This window comes from Palaemon carinicauda, chromosome 28, assembly GCF_036898095.1.
Source record: "Palaemon carinicauda isolate YSFRI2023 chromosome 28, ASM3689809v2, whole genome shotgun sequence".
Taxonomy (NCBI): Eukaryota; Metazoa; Arthropoda; class Malacostraca; order Decapoda; family Palaemonidae; genus Palaemon; species Palaemon carinicauda.
This window is the reverse complement of record NC_090752.1, coordinates 48,527,426-48,541,979: the sequence shown is the minus strand read 5'-3', so window position 1 is coordinate 48,541,979 and position 14,554 is coordinate 48,527,426. Positions and strand designations below refer to the sequence as shown.

The 14,554-nt window shown below is 36.7% G+C and overlaps 2 protein-coding genes across 2 annotated transcripts in view; one reads left to right on the top strand and one right to left on the bottom strand.

Annotated features, from left to right (window-relative positions):
- Nt5b (5' nucleotidase B) overlaps nucleotides 1-14,554 on the bottom strand; it is a 434,421-nt gene that overhangs the window by 135,814 nt on the left and 284,053 nt on the right.
- Nucleotides 2,596-14,554, top strand: part of LOC137621566 (phenoloxidase-activating factor 2-like) — a 43,281-nt gene continuing 31,322 nt past the window's right edge. Inside the window, exons 1-3 of the mRNA XM_068351966.1 lie at nucleotides 2,596-2,800; nucleotides 13,421-13,700; nucleotides 14,239-14,347. Of these exons, the coding sequence (XP_068208067.1) occupies nucleotides 2,671-2,800; nucleotides 13,421-13,700; nucleotides 14,239-14,347 (519 nt within the window). The 5' untranslated portion in view covers nucleotides 2,596-2,670. The remainder of the gene's footprint in view (nucleotides 2,801-13,420; nucleotides 13,701-14,238; nucleotides 14,348-14,554) is intronic.

Below are 14,554 nucleotides of genomic sequence, written 5' to 3'. Positions count from 1 at the left end.
AAAAGAATTGTTTGGTAATCTCGGTGTTGTTGGTGTATGAGGAGTCGAGGGCAGAGGATAATGTGGTAAGAATAGGCCAGACTATTTAGCGTACTATATGGTAGGCAAATACAAAATGAGACAACGAGAGAGAGGGGTCCAATACAGTACTGTCTGATCAGTCAAAGGACCCAACAACTATTATTATTATTTGCTAATCTACAACTTGAATAACTAATGAATAGCTCTTGCAATAACAGCTTTGCTATAGAAGTTAATAAAACCACCTATCCTAATTTATTAGTGCCCAGGTCTAGGGTCACAGAACTAGCCGAGGGGCAAGTGACAAGTCCCTCGGACCGCCACCCACTCCCAGGTCACAAACCTTCTCAAATCACACTAGGAGAAACTTATTATTTCTCCATTTCGAGATTTGTAAAATACCACATAACCTAAACAAATCCATCTAACCTAACTTAGTAGTTCCTGGTCACAGGCCTAGCCGAGGGGCAAGCCAACCCCCGCCCCCCGGGCCTCCTTCCCAGGTCACAAACCTAACCAAGTCCCGCGAGGAGAAAGTGATTTTTTCTCCATTTGCTAAGTTCTCCACCCTATATAGTATAGGTTCCTTATTTCCCACATGGGATATGATATACTGGTTATTTAGCTGGAAAAGTTTCCCTGTTTATTTAATAATTTAAGTGTTTTGTGCTTATACAGGGTGGAGAAACTGTCCACCTGAGTACTTAGCTGGTGGGGAAATTTTCTTGGGGGAATATAGAGGTGGGGGGAAATGTCCGTACCCCGTAACGAATATTCTAAGGCCCTTCTTTCCAATAGTTCCTTATAATCATCATTCCAAATCTTTGTAGGTATTTCTTGCTGCTTTCCCTAGCAATTCTAAATTATACACTCTCGAAGCTTATATATTGTTGCCTCATCTTTCCAGACGACCAACTTAGATTTTGTCCTTTTACAGTGTACTCAAATGGGAAATCTATTGTATACACTTGGTTGTAAGGTAAATCTCTCTCTCTCTCTCTCTCTCTCTCTCTCTCTCTCTCTCTATATATATATATATATATATATATATATATATATATATATATATATATATATAGAGAGAGAGAGAGAGAGAGAGAGAGAGAGAGAGAGAGAGAGAGAGAGAGAGAGAGAGAGAGAGAGAGAGAGTGTGTGTGTAGTGCGCCCCCAACCATAGTGTTGTGGTGAGAGCAACGAGAAACCTGAAGGTTCTGTAAAGCTGTTAAAAATGTCTTGTAAGATTAACTTTAATGATTTTTTTATTTGACAATACTATTCACTTCTCTCTCTCTCTCTCTCTCTCTCTCTCTCTCTCTCTCTCTCTCTCTCTCTCTCTCTCTCTCTCTCTCTCTCTCTCTCTCTCTCTCTCTCTATATATATATATATATATATATATATATATATATATATATATATATATAGAGAGAGAGAGAGAGAGAGAGAGAGAGAGAGAGAGAGAGAGAGAGAGAGAGAGAGAGAAGTGAATAGTATTGTCAAATAAAAAAAATCATTAAAGTTAATCTTACAAGACATTTTTAACAGCTTTACAGAACCTTCAGGTTTCTCGTTGCTCTCACCACAACACTATGATTGGGGGCGCACTACACAGCAGAAAATTTGTCATTACTTACATACTACACAGACAGCACAGATTTCACCCTTCTATACTCTATAGCATATCTAATATATTGGACAACTTCTTTGGATGGCTATTCTAATTTCCCTAATTCTATGTCATTACTTCTAAATTTTCTGTATTCTTTACAGCTTAGACATATGCTCAGTCGCATCTTGTCTTTGCATAACTCACAAAGGCTCGAACTTTAATTCCTGTTTCTATAATTTTCTTTTAAGTTTATCATATTCAATCCTTGCTTTACTTTACTTAATTTAAGAGCTGAATTCCTGGTCTACCATGACAGCTTACTTAACGTTAAGTCCACTTATATAATCTTCTCTGCTATTAGCTTACTATTTATAAACCCCAATTTGTCCATTTCTGCTTTCGTTTCTTAATTTTTCGTCAAGTTTACTTTGCTGCTTTACTGTTTATTCATTTCTTTAGTTCTTGCTTCCTGAATGCTCTTAATTCTTCGGTTTCAATATTATGCAATTTGCACATTTCTATAATTCTTTATCCCCAGCATTCCACACGTGGTTCCCTTATTTGATCTTCCACCACTTCCTTAACTAATCGTTAATCATCTGACGTAATGCTGTCATAAAACAACATCACATTTTTATACTCTATTCTATTCTCAACTGGCCATATTACTGTTTACCTCTCTGGACTCATCACATAAGATTGCTGCTTAAATTAGACTCCTTGGGATAGTCGATGAATAATATTTCTAGTATCTTGGTTAGATAATAATAATAATAATAATAATAATAAGAAGAAGAAGAAGAAGAAGAAGAAGAAGAAGAAGAAGAAACTCGTGGACTGCACCTTTATGGTCCTTGCGAAAGGTTACCAGATACTTCTAGTTTAAAAATTCTAAGATAAATTTCGTAAATAATTCCATCGTCCATGAAATGGTCTGAGTTACCTTTTAAGCAAAGCTCGTATCTCTCATAGTCTGTTAGAAGTCCTTGTTCGGCGTTAATACTGTGAATTTCAGAGGAAAATTGTTTTCTCTCATAAACGTTATGGATACGGTTAAAGTTTTATTGTCGCTGGCAAGTTTCTGTATGTCGGTAGGAGTTATTCGTACAGAAGATGGGTCCTTGTGCGGTCCCCATCTTGCATGTGTTCCGTCTTCTCGATGTAGTTGGAAAGGTGAGTAGGCTTCCATGTGTAAGGAGGCCGACTTGAATACTATTTGGAGAGTATTTTTTCCAATTAATGAACACTTTAATTTGCTCGTCCCTAGCATCCCGTCTATCGGTGACAATCTGTAGGGCAAAACATTAGGAAAGAGATATGACAAATAATTATTGATCCTACGCCCTCGGTTTTCAAAAATATGGTTGGTATGTACCATGGATGTGATCTTTACCTTTTTACTTTTGGATGATTTTATTTTAAATGAGGAAGGAATAAATTCGGCTAATTTCATTTAAAGCATGCTATCAATTATTAGATCTTGAGAGAACAGTCCGCTATGGTGTTTTGACATAAGTTTTTCAGAAATCGAAAATAGGTTTGTTTTTTATGTATGCAGAAACATGCTATCCATTAGTGTCGGCCAATTATTTTTACAAATTAAGATATAAATCGTTAAATGATGACTGCATCTTTACTGCGTCGTGTGCATGACTGAATTTGACCGAATAGTCTGTTTATTTTTGCATGTATGTAGCCATTTTTTTTTCTCGTGTTTCGAAATGTCGTAACTCTGGTGGAGATGGAAGGCATTGGTAGAGGGTAAGTGTATGACAACTACGAGCTACAAGAACAGCAGCCGCTAGTATTTCGTAATACATATTGAACTTATACAGTATTGGTAAAATTTTAAGTCAAACTACAATAGAACCCTTATAATGCATGTGTTTGTTTACTTGCTGTTATTTTAATGCATGTGTTTGTTTACTTGCTGTTCTTATAATGCATGTTTGTTTACTTGCAGCTCGTATGTATTTTTTTTTCACTATGCCCTCGTGAACTTTTATAGGTCATAGAAAGAACAAAAAGTAGGCATAGTTCAACAAAAAAGAACAAAGTGAAACTTGCATAACTAAACAGCTAATAACTAAAACCCTGGCAATTATCATAGGCTGCTGGCAACTTATGACACCCTTTGTAAAGTGTATTGGTAAACTTAGGGCGGAAATATGGTATTATTGTACTGTATTACAGGGCAATGTAACCTAGGAAAAAAATCTTACTTTTTTTCTATCGAAAAAAATACGCTCTTCGAAAATGACACTCGTTTCAGTCTCAAATTAAGTTTCAGTAATATAAATCTATATACTATGGTAATGGGGGAGCCCAGTAAGAAGTCTGGGTTTTGGGTGGGGAAACTGTATATAATGGTAAAACAAGCCTTTTATCTATATACATTACCTTCTTGGATGTATAATAAACTGAGGAAAAGCCAAAACAGTATAAGAGGATAAACTTTGGAGGAGACGTTGCAAAGGCTATCTCCTGAAAAAATACGGTAATATTGAGCTGCGGCAATGTTAGCATAACATGCTAACATTAGCAGTTTTTAATTTATTTTTTTGTCATTTTACAGTTGGCTTGTAGTCTCTCTCGTTCATTCTTTTGTACGAAGCAGGTTTCGACCTTCTACGCATAATTTCCCCCCCCCCCCCCACCCCTACGCATAGATCCGCTTTATTCAAGTATGTCTTGAACCAGTACTGTTCGAAATGAGAATCTGTAATACAGTAAATCTTTACCAGTTTTACCGCTTGCCAGTGCGTACGAGCTTGATGTTTTATTTTCATGAGTAAGCGAGCCAATGGCGGAACATGAACAATTATATTTAACGTTGGTAATGTTAACGTAACATTGCTAATGTTAGCGTGCGCAGCTCAACATTACTGCTTGCTAGTACATACAAGCTTTGTTTTATTTTCCTGCGAGCGTAAGCGAGCCAATGGTGGAATAAGAACAATTATATACAGTGTTGCTTATGTTATCGTAAGTGCTAACATTATCCTAAGGTAAGTGAAGTGACACGGAATTTGAACTAGTCATTATATTTGAACATTTTAACAGAATATATATAACAAAAGACATTATATTGGGTTTGTGACCTGGGAACTTCCTTGTTAGGTTGATTTGTTAGGTTCTGTACCCTTTTTGTACCTATTTATATAGTGTAAAGGGTATATAGAGAAATAATTTAAAATACAAATGGTAATATTAACGTAGCATCGCTAACGTTAGCAATGCCATCGTAACGTTGGTAACACTGTGTAACGTTGGTAACATTGTTAATGTCAGCGTTCGCAGTATGTACGTGAGTGAAGTGACACAATTTGAAAAGGAATTATATTTAAACATTTTAACAGAATACATACAGTATAACAAAAGGTATTATATTTAAACAGTTAACAATGTTTTCCTGTTGAAAATTACATAATTTAACCTGTTTTCACCTTCATTTTATCCGTAATGATAGCAACCAGTTTGGCTACTTTTAAGTTAGTCGAATTGGTGGTTCTGTTTGTTTGCGGTTGAAATGAAGGTCAAATTCGGTCAAATCATGTTATTTACTATAGGAAAACACACATAATGCAGGTTGTAAATTTCCTAGTCCTTCAGAGAAGAGCCTCTTAGTCCTTGCTGTCAAAGCCTACTAGTCGGCCTTAGGTGTGATCTTAAAATTTGGTGGTATAGAACTCTCATCCTTGGTTTTCTATACCCATGAGGAGCTTTGTGCAGTCTTGCTCCCCCCTCGAGGTACTAAAGAGTACTCTTTGATCTTTAAGTTAGTGGGACATATGACACACTCAAGACACTTGCCAGATAACTACAAATCACAATGCTAGCTTTAGTATTGGCAAAGAGTAGGAAAGTAGCTCTCGGTCGCCCTATGTCACCCTAGTTTAGTCATGCAATAGTTTCTCCCTAACTTAAACTAGATGGCTCTGCAGTGTCCAAAGGATAAGGCAACCCCTTTTGGCTGATCTGTGACAGCAAGCAGAGTAAAGAGAAACTTAATCTTCCTAATTCCTGGTTTCTTCAGGCTAAACTAACTAATTTAGCTTTTCGATCTCGTGCCATTAAGGTTCTTGATGGACCTTGATGCAATGGAGGTGTAGACCCAAATAGTTTTTTTTTCTTTTTTTTCAGTTTTTCATATAAAGACTGCTGATTTCTTAGCTCTGTTATTTGTGCAAGTTAGCAAGAGGAGGAGCTTTTAGCACCAGTTGGAGAATTGGCACTGTCACTCCCCTATGTAAATGTTTGCGGTAGCTAAAGTCAAACTGATTACAGTACAGTATCTCCCAATGTCCATAACTCTCGTAATTGTTTAAAGTTTTTGGATGTCTTTTAGCTAAACTTCTTGTTTTCTGAAGGTAATAATCTGTTCCCTAATTTGCAATTTGGGTTTCATAAACACCTTGGTGCATTGATGCTTTCTATCTTACAGGAATCCTTTGATTGTGGTCAGGAAGTTTTCTGATTAGCCTTGGTTTTAGTGCTGCCTTTGGCATGTTAATCATGAGGCTTTTCTTTTCAAACAAAAATGGTTGGGAGGGGTTTGGTCTTATCTCAGCATGATTATTCAATTTTTGAGTGATAGATCACAACGAATTGTTGGACGCCATAGCGATTACTGTCTAGGTATGTGGTATCGTATTCCTCATGGTAGTGCTTTTGGCCAGTTACTTTCTCATATACACATGTGGTTTGGCCTAGAAAACAAGCTTGTTTTGCATTTGCAGATGGTTCAACTCTGCATCAATTCCATCTCCTGAATGTAGATCAGGGGTTGCCGAATCCCTTGATAGATTGGCTAAAGTCAGTGCGTGGGGTAAATTATTGGGCATAAGTTTTATCCTAACAAAACTCAAAAGAATGATTGCAAGTAGGTAAAGGACAGTTGCTCCTCAACATCTGTATCTCTGCATTGATCATGTTTCTTCAACTCTTTAAAAGTGTAAAATCAAAGTGATTCTTGCCAGTAAATTCACTTTTGAGAAACATTAGATCTCTTAAATTGCACCAACAAACTGGGCAATTGAGAAAGTAAGATTTTTGGTGTTATGAGTATTGTTCTCCTAGCTGCTGATTCTCTTCTTTGTAGTATAGGTACTTACGGTCTATGAAATTTCTTTATTCTTGATCTAGATATTAATCTCTAGCAGTCGTTCCATTAGTTTATGCATGTTGCATAAGCTTTCATAATTCTGAATCCTTTAAATTCAAGTCTTCCTGCACAGTACCATCTCGTTTGTAATACGAGGCATGCTATCAGTTCTAATAGTCAGGCCTTCTCCATTATGAGGCTCAATACTATATCGTATTCTAGAAGTTTTATTCCAGCTGTTACCAAGTTGTGGCTTCCTAATCATGTAGTTGAGTCAGTAGAACTTGAGTCCAAACTTACAGCATATTTTTATAATGAACAGGCTGCCACAAGTATTTCTTTATGGTTTACAAATGAAAGATCGGTTTTAATGTTGCTGTTCTTAAGATATTTGTTTATTGTTAATTGCTTCTCGTATATGGTAGTTTAAATCTTTATTTCCTTTCCTCACTGGGGTATTTTTTTCCTGTTGGAATATTTTGGCTTATAGCATCTTGCTTTTCTAACTAAGTTGTAGCTTGGCTAGTAATAATACTAATTTGGGCCTGGCTTTGTGGCCAAAATCCTGAAGCTTTCTGTGCATGAAGCTAGTTAGTCCTTTCAATCCAATCTTTACACAAGACTTCCTGTGTGATAGAGATGCTTTTATATCTTAAGGTTTCTGCAGTGCTATCTGAAGAGGACACCTTGGGTCAGAGTATCAATGACTTAGTTTTCACTCGCAGGACCAGGTGGTGTCGAGGACCACTCTCGCTTCTTAAGGCTTTCAACAGCGGACGCTTCAGACCACAGTAGTGGTAACAGCAAAGACCCAAGCTCTCAGTCGAGAGTACAGGTTTAACCTTGTCCTAAAATAGTTTTTTCAATTATCGGGGTGTTCAAAGCTGTGATTTTGGCAATTCCAAACAACCTTCATGACTTTTACCTTCAAGATTACTGTAAGTGTATACTGTTCAGCGCCCTTAAGTCCCTTGAGTCTTTAAAGTGCTTGTTCTTGTGGTGGCGGCTCCATTGTGTTGCCAGCCTAGCTCACTCATTGTACAGGAGGTATCTTCTATATGGTAACATATAATAAGTCTGGAAGGAGATTTAGAATGACAGGCTCTTCATTTTAATAACCACTCTTGGGGGCAAGCAATCAAGTTAATTGCCGAATTTGAAATTATGCTGGTAAGAGCTCCATTCTTTAATCTAAAGTATCTACCTTCACAAACCCTTTGATATCTTACACCGGGTATATTCTACACAGATACACCAGGTATATTCTACACAGATATCCCCTTTGGTGGAAGGGAATCCTCAGAGAATTTGAATTAATATCTCTGTATGTAGGGCAGGCCCTCTCGGTCTACATGTTCTTATGAGAGGTTGCAGGAGTCCTAGTTTGCTCCTGTATGGGACCAGGCAGTTTCCTATTTCCAGGGAGAAAAAAAAATGCCAGTTTGGTTCTCGGTTGACTTCAAATCCACCTATAGTCCATTTCTTTTAGCGATGCATATTTGCACAGACTCGTGGCGGTGCCCTTTTAGCCCGGAAAAGTTTCCTGATCACTGATTGGTTAGAATTATCTTGTCCAACCAATCAGCGATCCGGAAACTTTTCAGAGCTAAAAGGGCACCGCTGCGAGTCTGTGCAAATATGCATCGCTAAAAGAAATGGACTATAGTGCACAGTTCCCTTATTGATGGACTAAAGGTTTGTTCCCAGCAATGGAACCCTAAGACCTTGGGTTGAATTTCCCTTCACAACCACCCCTGTCCTGAGCCAAAACATAAAAATTAATTACTTTCAGACAGGTCGAGGGTTGTGGTTCTCAAGTGTTCTCTACCCGTTTGACATTGTTACTGTTTTTAGAATGACTTAATGTTAATTTGTTCTCATTATTTTTCCTTATTTCCTTTCCTCACTTGGGCTATTTTTCCCTGTTGGAGCCCTTGGTCTTAAAGCATATTGCTTTTCCACCTAGGGTTGTAGCTTAGCTAGTAATAATAATTTAGTTTTTCCAGTGAAGACTGAAAACCTTTCCCTATTTAGAACTCTGGTGTGTACTGTATACTTACATACATATACCAAGGCACTTCCCCCAATTTTTGGGGGTAGCAGACATCAACAAATGAAACAAAACACAAAGGGGACCTCTTCTCTCTACGTTCCTCCCAGCCTGACAAGGGACTCAACAGAGTTCAGCTGGTACTGCTAGGGTGCCACAGCCCACCCTCTCCCGTTATCCACCACAGATGAAGCTTCATAATTCCGAATCCCCTACTGCTGCGACCTCCGCGGTCATCTAAAGCACTGGAGGAAGCAGCAGGGCCTACCGGAACTGCATCACAATCGCTCTCCATTCATTCCTATTTCTAGCACGCTCTCTTGCCTCTCACATCTATCCTCCTATCAGCCAGAGCTTTCTTCACTCCTTCCATCCACCCAAACCTTGGCCTTCCTCTTGTACTTCTCCCATCAATTCTTGCATTCATCACCTTCTTTAGCAGACAGCCATTTTCCATTCTCTCAACATGGCCAAACCACCTCAACACATTCATATCCACTCTAGCTGCTCACTCATTTCTTACACCCGTTCTCACCCTCACCCCTTCGGTCCTAATCCTATCTACTCGAGATACACCAGCCATACTCCTTAGACACTTCATCTCAAACACATTCAAATTTCTTCTCTTCATCACTTTCATTCCCCACAACTCCGATCTATAAATCACAGTTGGTACAATCACTTTCTCTTATAGAACTCTTTACATTCATGCCCAACCCTCTATTTTTTACTACTCCCTTAACTGCCCCCAACACTTTACAACGTTCATTCACTCTGACGTACTTTTGCTTCCACTCCACCATTTGCTGCAACAACAGGCCCCAAGTACTTAAACTGATCCACCTCAAATAACTCTACATTCAACATGACATTCAACCTTGCACCACCTTCCCTTCTTGTACATCTCATAACCTTACTCTTACCCACATTAACTCTCAACTTCCTTCTCTCACACACCCTTCCAAATTCTGTCACTAGTCAGTCAAGCTTCTCTTCTGTGTCTGCAACCAGTACAGTATCATCCGCAAACAACAACTGATTTACCTCCCATTCATTGTTATTCTCGTATACCAGTTCTAATCCTCGTCCTAGCACGCAAGCATTCACCTCTCTCGCCACTCCATCAACAAGTTAAACAACCACGGTGACATCACATATTCCTGTCTCGGCTCCACTCTCACCGGAAACCAAACACTCGCCTCATTTCCTATTCTAACACATGCTTTACTACCTTTGTACTGTATACTGTGTACTGTATAGCTAAGTAAAATAAAAATTGTCCATCCCATCGCTGTGATGTAGTCATTATTAGAGAACTAGGCTAGCTGATCTCGCTTTAAGACTACTTAACCTTTAAGGGGTGGGACTCATGACCTATGCTTGGAATTTTGGAAATTGATTTCATAGATTTTCCTTTTTTGCCAAGGAGAGTCTCTGAAGTTTCAAATTTTTTTAATAATACTTTTATGGCTTAAACTTCCATGTTTGTTTACACAAGTGCATCTGGACCCTTGCACAATCCTTTACTGACAAGTTTGTATTTGTAGTTTCTTCAAGAATTTAATTTGAAGAGATAATGGTAGTCTCCCATAAACTTCAAAAGCATGATTTTCTTGGATAAAGGTTGAAAGAGAGTGTAATATCCTTCTTTTGTTGGAGTCTTTAAGAAAATATTTTTTAGTTGGTCTTGTGAGCAAGTTGCTTTTCTTAAAGTTATGCTAATGTTATTTCTTCAAGTATTTAAAATTAGTGCTATAGTTATATTGAATGACATGAGAAGTGTCAACAGTAACTAAATATTCCTTGGGAGATTAACCCAGAAAACATGCAGACGAGAATAACTGTACATTCTGCTAGCTCTTTCTTACTTGTGTAAGCATTGGTACAAGTAGTGCATATACTGTATTTTTAGATTTAAGGGAAGGAGCTCACCACTGCTTGGTGAATAACCCAGAAATATGATAGACTTGATGATCCCCAGTGTCGAGGGAGATTGCCACTAAAAGTTCATACTTATGCATACTAAAGTACTGAATGTTTTCATGTAAAGGGCAAGCATTTAAGACTTGGTTGTAGATAAAAAGTCAGGTTCTCTCAATACACTAGATACTTTGAGAATAATGAAAATATTTTTTTCGACAATGTTGTAGTGTTAAGGTATTAAAATTGCATATTTTTCATTAATAGGTTAGTAGTTTGGAAGGATGGACTTGAAGTTTTAAGTAAAATAAGAATTTATGGGTTATTTTCTTTATTTGTTAGTACTCGGGCTCTATTAGTGTTGTCGGTAGGCTAGCCTAAGTGTCTGAAACCTGAAATTTTCTATATATAATTTTTTACTTAGGAAGTATGTGTTGTTGGTAGGCTAGCCTAGTTGTCCGAAACCTAGAATTTTCTACATAATTTTTTCTACTTGCTTAGTTAGGAAGGATTGACTTGACGGCATATATGCTCAATATAATCATATATTAAGTAAAAATAAAGAAAATTTGAAGGCTGTACTTCTTAGATTATTTATATATTTACATTTTCAATGTTTTTGTGAAAGATGCCTGAAGTTAACTATTAAAGTCATACATGTCTGTAGGTATTTGGGACCTGTAGCATATAAAAAAAAAATAGTTGAAATAACCCGAAAATAACATTGGCAATGGGGTCAATTACCTATATGAGTGGGGGCAGACTCTTGGGGAGCAGGGATCTTCCCTCTTCCTTGCCTGTTGTGAATAGTCTTAACTTTGAGGGTAGCCCTTGTGCCACACAGGCACAATTTAACATTCATAAATTGGCAATGGTCACATGGCTGTAGATGAAACTTCGATGGCTGCACTTACAGTAATACTAAAACTGAAATTTGTTCCCAGTTAAACTTTTTTCCTTAACCAAAGTATTTTCCAGGACTTATCTTGAATTGTGATATCATACTCTCATTGATCTGTCAATAAATTCTTGAAATGTTTGATAATTATACATTGCCATGAACAGTTGATCCTTCACTCGTTATCAAATTGACCAGAGAACTCATTGGCCATCTTCAAATAGACATACTAAACTATAATTTTCTTCACGTCCTATCTTTTAAAGTACTAAACTTGGGTGATAATACTGCCTCTGGATTTTTTATAACATGTATAACTTTGTTATGCATGTTGCATCATGTTTTCTAATTGCATAACTTATGCATGTTGCATCAGTTTATCAAAATTCTGACCATCTTTTACATACGTATCTTCCCGGACAGTATCTCCCTGTTTGTAATAGTATGCAATTAATTCTAATAGTCCGGTCTTCTCCATCATGAGGCTCAATACTACAATGTATTCTAGAAGTTTTATTCCAGCTATGACTAAGTTGTGGAATGATCTAATTTGGTAGTTGAATTGGTGGAACTTCAAAAGTTAAAACATGCAGCAAATGTTTTTGTTAAATAGGCTGACGCAAGTTTCATCTTATAATTTATATATAAAAGATCTGTTTTAATATTTACTGCTCCTAAATTATTTAATTTTCAATTTTAAGCTCTCAATAGTTTATAATTTATTTACTTAACTCACTGGGCCATTTTTATGTTGGAGCACTTGAGCCCATAGCATCTTACTTTTCCAACTGGGGTTGTAGTTTATCTAGTAGTAGTAATAATACCAATAACGATAATACTGTAAATCAAAAGTAAACTTCTCTTTTCTGTGCTGCTGAAATATACTTATAATCCATATGTGCCCTAAACATGAGCATTGTAAGTTTGAAAGTAATCACAGTAGAATGGGTGTTGAGCTTCCTTTGCATAAAAGGCAAAAACTAAATTTGAATCAAACTACTACTCCTTAAAGAGAGAGAGAAAAAAAAAACTCCCCAGTACTGCAGAGTAAGTCCTAAAGATATATCCAGCTGGGTTTTGCACAGCCATTTTTTTCATGTTGCCATTGTTATTTCCTGGTTATGTGTAATGGAGAGAGGATCCATTAAGGCAATTATGGTGCTTAACATTTAATGAAGATAAGTTGCTCCTATATGGGATAAAGAATAAAGAGCAAACCAATTTAGCTCTAGTGGGATTTCCTACCCTCCAATAAGTCTCCTTATTTTAAAGGACTGAGGTTTTTTATGTTCGTTGAAACCAAGTCAAAGTGATTATTATTTTTCTTAGCAATGAAAACTTAGATTTCAAACTTTTAAGACTTCCTTCATTAACCAATCTCCTGCCCCCAGCTAATAGTAAAATGTCTGACAAGATTGGGTGGGCTACTGACTTGTAAATTACCTCTAATGATTTCAACTTTCCAGCTCTCCTAGACCTTTCCAGTTTTAAAAATCTTAAGACTTCTTGATTTTCAATTCTGTAATTAAATGTTTTATATATGCCCATTCTAGGGTGTTGCAGGTTCTCTGAAATTCTTTATCCTGTTGTTGGAAGATATGCAATCTATTTGTTTTTTTGGAGGATTTAGTAGAGTAAATTATCTATGAATCAAGGGCACTAAAATAAATCTTATTGAAGTTAATTTAAGAGTACTGTACCAAACAGTGCAGTAGCTTTCTATAGTAAATTCACATTGACTTGACAGTTCCCAATAAAGTTTGTGCTGTATATCAAAGGTAAACACACTGAATTAAACTTATTGTATTGTGAATATTTCAGATATAGGTGATCAAAACACATATTCCTGTGGAGCAAAGCACTTTGGTTACGTGTGTTGCCCTGTAAGCCATGCTATTAGTGGTGAAAATCCAGGACATTCTCCTTCGTATGGGAGGTTTGTGCGGTCTACTAGTTATAGCCAACACAGCAGTCCTCCTAGTGAATATGGGCATCAAAGCACTTATAAAAAGCCTGGGTATGGCACACCTTCAGGCTACAGTGGGTCTAATAGATATGGGGGATATACACCATCCTATGGAAATAGGTATGGAAGTAGCAGGTATGTTTGTAAGCTGTACTGATTGTACTGTTAGAAAGTGTAGTTTAATATTTTCTGGTTATTTTGTAAAGAGGAATTAGTTAAATCTTATTTGTTGGCTGGAAAGAGCCTCTATCTTTGTGCTGGTTAAGGTAATAGGTTGTTTTGATGCAAAGATTGCCAAATTATGCTTAATGTAAAATGGAGATAATTGTTGGTATACATGGCACTTAAACAGTGATTAGTAGCTACAAAAATTCATTTTGGTAATTTACTTGAAAATGGTAGTCTTCATAGTGATGAAGGTTATTTTTGCCTTTTTATATTTTCTAAAGCTTTTTATTAAGGCCTTAGGCAAACTTGAATTTGTTGTAAAGTATTTTGGGGTTTTTTGGTTTAGATATTTCAAATATCAAACTCTAGTAAATTATTACTTTTTTTTTGTTTTAGTGTTAAACAAAATGAAAAACTCATTGCCATTAAATTTACTAATTACAATGCAGTAATGTGGTTTTGCTTTATAATTTTACAAATATTTATCTGAATGAATTTATTACAGGCATGAACCATACTACATGGATTTCTATCATGACCAGTATGAAAAATACTTTGGATATACTTTGTCCAAACAAGCAAAGGAGCTGTTGCGTAATTATAGACCTAAAGAGGTAAGCCTTTGAAGCTTTCATGTTGTAAAAGTACGTAACATTGCAATTTTTAACTAAAGTCCTTGAATCCACTTTTTCCTATTTTATATTGTTAGTTTATCCCTTTGCAGTCTTAATAAAAGGTAAGATGTGATAAAGAACGCCCCTACAAAACCTTATCTGCCGGAGCTGCACCATATTTATATATTTATGAAGTGTAAATGATCC